Raw genomic sequence first — 6,678 nt, forward strand, 5'->3', positions numbered from 1 at the left:
GCTCGTCAAAGCGGAGTGTGTGAGACTCTCGCCTCGTCGTGGCTCGACGACGCGATTCATCTCACTCGTAAACTGTCCGATTAACTCGAGATTAAGGAGTTTCGGTACAGGCGATACAAGGTTGCCATGCTAATCCATGCTAAAAAAATTGAAAAATTCAAAAAGTTCAGAATTTTATAAAATTTGGTGAACATATTCTTTAGTGCCAAATTTAACGACACAAATTTTTTAAGATTTTTCTTCTACACAGTTATCGAGTAATTGATCACTAAAGTTTACGTGTATAAGCATAGCGTTTCCATATATATAGGTATACATTCCGGGCATGAGAAATCTGCTTTAATGCGTAATTACTCGATAACTAAGTAGAAGAAAATTTTGAAAAAATTTGAGTTTTCGCACTTGATGTTGAAGAACATTATCACCAAATTTCATCAATTTCTTAATATTTTGACTTCTGTACCGAAACTCCTTAAACGACGTTTCTTTTGTTTCTAATATTTTAAAAACCCTCTCACCTTTTCCACCGATTTGAGCCTTGGAAAATATATACAAATGAGCTCGTGAAAAATATGCAAGAACGTTATCAGCCACTTTGGCTTAACGCTTGCAACTCGGGCTCATATATATGAGCGACGACAAACAAACTGTGTGATGAGTGCACAAGCGAATGCTGATAGACAATCACTGTGTTTCGTGCAATGTTCTGTAAGTCGCGATTTTTCCAGCTGATTCTTTTCTCGATCAATTTGCCACGAGGATGGCAAATTTCAGTTTCACATGATTCGTTCTAATGCAATTATTTCTGTGTACATTTTGTGTTAAAAAATAAATATATATATATTTTTTTTTTTACTTTTTTTTTTAAATTCCAGACTTTCTGCTACCACTTATTGTTCTACTGGCCGGTGGAATCAACGGACAACAGTATGGCCAATGCGACTTCTCCCAAGATCTGCTGCCGGACAAAGAATATTACATTTACAATCCAGAGTACCCTCAAGACTATACGTATCAAACCTCCTGTCGATGGGTCCTGAAGAGCAATCTGCCAATTAAAATCTCTTGCGATCCATTTGACGTGGCTCCTGTAAGTTTTTGCTTTATAAAACTCAAAGTCTCTGACATTCGTTTCTACGCAGCACGCAGAGCTCGGGGGGATCCATCCGCAGTTTCAGCATTTTTTAAGGGGGGCTCTGCTTTAGGAAGTCAAAAAAATCAATTGCTTTCGCGGGAATGTTTTTAGGGTGGACGGAGATAACTCAGCATGGCGAACTTTTCGATACAGTTTTGAGGATATTTAAAAAGTAAAAAAACATGTTTTTCATGTGGGAAATACTAGTTTGCACGCGGCTTATGCGCAAACTCTGATTGTCGAAGATCGTAATTATTGTTTGCAACGAAAATTCAAATTTTTTCATTTCCATACATTTTCCTTCCATACGAACTTATAAAAATCCGAAAAATTGCGAAATTCTATATTTTTAGCCACTTAAACAAAAACACTTTTAAAAAAGAAGAATGGAAGAGGGGCCCCCTTAAAATTATCGGCTTGAGGGGGCCGTCGTGCCCCACTCTTTTTTCTTTTTTTTTTCTTTTTCAGAAGTGTTTTTTTTTTTAAGTGCCTCAAAATATAGGATTTCACAATTTTTCGTTCGATTCACGAGAAAAATTTCGTCCATTGTTCAAGGGGACTTAAAGAGCCTTTTTTCAGTCCAGTCAATGCAGCAAAGACGCGATTACGATAAAACAATACGGCGAAAAAATTGGTCACCGTTACTGCGGGAGAGGGAATCTTAATTTACTCCTCAAAACGCCCACATTGACCATCACTCTTTCAACCTCGCCGGAAACCACAGGCGGCAAATTTCTTTGTGTTGTAAAAGCCCAGACTCCCGACGATGACAATTCGGACTGCAAGTGCGGTTGGAAGAATGCCGTAAGTTGCGAATAACCAACTCCCCGAATGTAGTAAAAAAAAAAACAGTTGCAGCATCAAACATTTTTTTCGATTTATACGATCAGATTTCGAAAGCTGAAATCTTGAACGATTTCCTCTCTGGAAATGACACGAATCGGTATAGATCAAAAAATCGATCAAGTTCGACTTGAAACAAAAAAACAAACATTTTTCGCGATTCTGCAGGAGAGGATAGTGGGAGGCCAAGAAACAGGAGTCAACGAATTTCCCATGATGGCAGGTGTGGTCGAACTCTCTCGAGCGTTCGTCTACTGCGGTGCAACAATTATCAATGACAGGCAACTGCTGACCGCAGCTCATTGCGTGCTCAACAGAGACCCCTCAAAAATTGGAATTTTAATCGGTGACCACGATCTTAGCAAGGGTAAATATGTCATAGAATTTCCAAAATCTTCGCAACATGAGAGAACGATTGAAACAAAAGTTTTTTCATCACCTCGTAGCTCTGCGAATATCTCTGAAGTTTACAATGTTGGAGTCCAAAGAAATATGAACGAAAAAAAAAAAAACAATTTGTAATTCTGTAATTTTGTTTCCTCCCTGATTCGCAGTTCGTAGTTTTTCAATCTTTTCTGATTCGTGAAATGAAAAATTGGAGAATCGTCCCCATACCCATGATCGTCAACATTATTGAAAAATATAATTGTAAAAGCGAGAAAAAATCGTCTCGAATTTGTTTCCCCGGTGATCGACTTTCAATATTTTTTAACAATCATTTTCGATTGTAGATTTAAATGGAAGTATTGTCGATCGAAAGATTCGCACGCTTCGGTTCCAATATTAAAAAAACGATAATTGAGATTGATTTGTGAACACTTTTACAATCGAATTAATCGGAAATATTTGTATAACTGCGAAATTCTCGAACGATTGAAACACTACGGCAGAGTTTCGTTACGTTTCAGTTCTGTTTTCTAACCAGGTTCTGAAACCAACGCTTCGAAGGTACTCCGAGTTGATACTTACGACATTAATCCTTTCTACAATAATCTTACTTGGGAAAATGACATTGCCATCATAACAGTTGAGAAATATATTGAGTTCAGTCAGCGAGTCGGTCCCGTTTGTCTTCCATTCCAACATTCGCCTGATACATTTGCTGGGAGTCCAGTCGAAATTTTAGGTGAGCTATTGGAGCCTGAAAAAACTGGGTAAAAATTATTTTCCAATATAAGAGGGAATATGGACCAAGTGACTTTTTATTTTTACTGCTGGTAACCGAAATAATTGAATTCCGAAGGGAGCAGCTTCGTTTTCTTGCATCTGATTCGCAAGTTGAGGTGACAGGTCAAAAGACCCTGAGACAAAATATCCCGTGCCAAAATATCCTAAGGAAAAATATCCTCGGATCAAAATATCCTCGGGTCAAAATATCCTGGTATAAAATATCCTGAGACAAATAATCCTCGGGTCAAAATAAATTGGTATAAAATATACTGGGACAAAATATCCAGGAGTCAAAATATCCTAATGACGTAATATCCTCGATTTGGAAATATCCTACACTTGTAAGACCGAATGTCTTGGATATTGAACCCTCCGTGTGTGTGTGTGTGTGTGTGTGTGTTCTACTTCCCTGCGTGCCCGCAAATTATGGAGGGTATTGTGTCTCATGATATTTAGTTCTGGGGATATTTTGACTCCCGGATATTGTGTCTCGAGATATTTCGTCCCGGGGATATTTTGACTCCCGGATATTGTGTCTTGGGATATTTCGTCCCGGGGATATTGTGTCCCAGGATATTTTGACCCGGATATTTTGTCCTGGGACCTTTTGTCACGTAACCGCAAGTTGATTCGTCATTGAACTAACGTTTACTGAATATCCAAAGGTTGGGGCCTCACACAACCCGTCGACTCAGTAGCAACTGTATTACAAAAAGCGCAAGTTACCGTTATTACGAATGCTGCATGCAGACGGTACCATCCGAGGGTGACACCAGCGCAGATGTGCACTCAGGAAGATGACAAAGATTCTTGCCAGGTATCCGAGCTATATTTTTCTGCTCGGTTGCATTTTTTTGTTAAGGAGGGTGGCTACGTTCGTCAAATTGATAAGAAATTGATCAAATTTGGTGATAATGTTCTTCAACATCAAGTGCGAAGACACAATTTTCTTCAAAATTTTCTTCTGCTTAGTTATCGAGTGATTACGCATTAAAGCAGATTTCTTATGCCCGGAATGTATACCTATATATATGGAAACGCTATGCTTATACACGGGAACTTTAGTGATCAATTACTCGATAACTGTACAGAAGAAAAATTTTAAAAAATTTGTATTGTCAAATTTAACCCTAAAGAATATGTTCACCAAATTTTATTAAATTCTTATCATTTTGAAATTTTTAATGTATTTTACATGGTTTAGCATGGCAACATTGTATCGTCCCTAGCCACCCTCCTTAACCCTACACCTCATGTGCCTTTTTTCATACCCTCAACCTCATGACCGGGGTTTGATCGCACCCCACTCTTTTTCTGCTTATAAATCCGGTCCTACGATGCTAAACTGACTTTATCCTACACCATTTTCTTCGTTTTTTTATAACGAAAAGAATGATGTACGATAAAACTAATTTCAATTGAATTTATATATAAAAAAATCGGTCGATAATCAGTCGATAATGTCGCTTGTTAGGACGGGAGCGTAGTTTGAAGTTCGCGTGGGGTGTGCTCACACCCCAGTCATGCGTTCTAGGGTTAATCATCAAAGCCGCTTCTCTGTAAATAATTATTTCTAAGATTTTGAGGGTAGAAGTTGATGTTTTTCTCATTCTTACAGTTCGACAGCGGCGGTCCAGTTTTATGGCAAAACCCGTCGACTCGTCGACTCGTAGAAGTCGGGATTATCGCTTCTGGAGGCCCTTGCGCTAATGGCGAACCAGTTGAAAATACTCGAGTTGGTGCATACATCGATTGGATCGTCGATCTCACTCCTCCAGGTATTTTTTTGTCGTCGGTGTGTCGTGCATTGTTGCTGCAATGGAATGTTTTTTGAGACTCGATCAAGCCGTTAATTTAACCTCCCGAGCAGTATTTTATTTTCCGAGCCATTGAATTTTTCCCAACATGTGATAATTGCTTCCCATATTTTCTGTACTTCGGCACTTCGGCACAGGAAATTTTGATCTTGTGACAGTTGCACTTGGACCGATTGTGACACTTTTTAATTATTTTCAGGATGGGAATATTGCATGATTGAGTAAACTGGGTGACTCTCCGGACAAAAGCTCAACGAGTAATCGCGCACGAATCTCCTTTGGACAGTTTCATCGCGAATCGTTGAGATACATTTTAACTGGTGATTTTACTCTGAATAAACGGTTGAGAATGCACCATGAAAATTGAGAAATTAACGATGGAAGCATCCTAAATAAATGTGATCAACAACTATTGAATCGTAATCAGATTCCTCCTCGTCGGTAATTTTTTATCTGGCAAATTCAAATTGGCTCTCCCGCTCAGACTTTTTTACCGAACTCTCGTTACTCTGCGATGACTCTTCGATAAGAAAAGGCTTGAAAACCGTCACGTTTGAGTGTGTAATTTCGCGCAAGCTCTTCTAATGCTTGGCAGCGAGCCAGCATTGCATCGCCCTGCATAAACAACGATTTTTGTCACAAATGAAACCGCATACGAATGAATTCAACGTGATTTACAGAAACATTGCACATTAAATGAAAATTATCGCTTCCATAATATATAATTCAAACTACTTACGAGGATACGCTGTGACGCGCATAAATGTAAAAACAACTCTATAATCCTCATTAAGATTTTCAGTATATTGATCGGCCGAGAAATACCGCGATCGTGACTATCACACCGTGAAAACCTTCAAGTTACGAATATCTTATTAGACACTATGAGTCCACCGTGTATTATATATTGGGCCGATTGGAGATGCGCCTGGTGCAGAAAAAAAGGGACACCTGAAAAAATAACAACGCGTTGGTGAAAATCATTTAAGGAGTTTCGGTACAGGCGATACAATGTTGCCATGCTAATCCATGCTAAAAAAATTAAAAAATTCAAAAAGTTCAGAATTTTATAAAATTTGGTGAACATATTCTTTAGTGCCAATTTTGACGACACAAATTGTTTAAGATTTTTCTTCTACACAGTTATCAAGTAATTGATCACTAAAGTTTACGTGTATAAGCGTAGCATTTCCATATATATAGGTATACATTCCGGGCATGAGAAATCTGCTTTAATGCGTAATTACTCGATAACTAAGTAGAAGAAAATTTTGAAAAAATTTGAGTTTTCGCACTTGATGTTGAAGAACATTATCACCAAATTTGATGAATTTCTTAATATTTTGACTTCTGTACCGAAACTCCTTAATTGAAGAGCCTGCTCCTCGGAAAATGGTTTCTGAAATCATACAAAAGAAACGACATCACGGTCGTCGTGCACAGTTTAAATGTTAACACTCGTTAACAATTTTAACCTGCAATTTTTATAGAATTGTTTTTAATCAATTCTATTCAACGAAATAATGCTGGACCCTGATCGTTTGGCACTTGGGTCGAGGGGCTGATCCCGAATCCTCGACCGACTTTGGTGCATTCTGTCACCCAAAATCGCCGAGGCCATCAGAAATTTTCTGAACGTCTGCTCTTTCTCACGTCTCATAGCTTCGGCCGGGCTGATCGGTTTTAGCACCGTTGGAATTAGCACCAGGAGTG

General features: G+C 38.6%; 1 protein-coding gene across 1 annotated transcript; it reads left to right on the forward strand.

The window, feature by feature from the left end:
* The first annotated feature begins 606 nt into the window (after nucleotides 1-606).
* LOC122405856 (venom serine protease 34-like) lies at nucleotides 607-5,377 on the forward strand. The gene is made up of 8 exons (XM_043410877.1): nucleotides 607-708; nucleotides 876-1,090; nucleotides 1,715-1,939; nucleotides 2,147-2,345; nucleotides 2,904-3,104; nucleotides 3,814-3,965; nucleotides 4,767-4,926; nucleotides 5,165-5,377. Exons 1-8 carry the CDS (start codon nucleotides 702-704, stop codon nucleotides 5,188-5,190), a joined length of 1,185 nt encoding a protein of 394 aa, XP_043266812.1. The 5' UTR covers nucleotides 607-701; the 3' UTR covers nucleotides 5,191-5,377.
* The last annotated feature ends 1,301 nt before the right edge of the window (nucleotides 5,378-6,678 follow it).

This window comes from Venturia canescens, chromosome 2 (assembly GCF_019457755.1).
Source record: "Venturia canescens isolate UGA chromosome 2, ASM1945775v1, whole genome shotgun sequence".
Classification (NCBI taxonomy): domain Eukaryota; kingdom Metazoa; phylum Arthropoda; class Insecta; order Hymenoptera; family Ichneumonidae; genus Venturia; species Venturia canescens.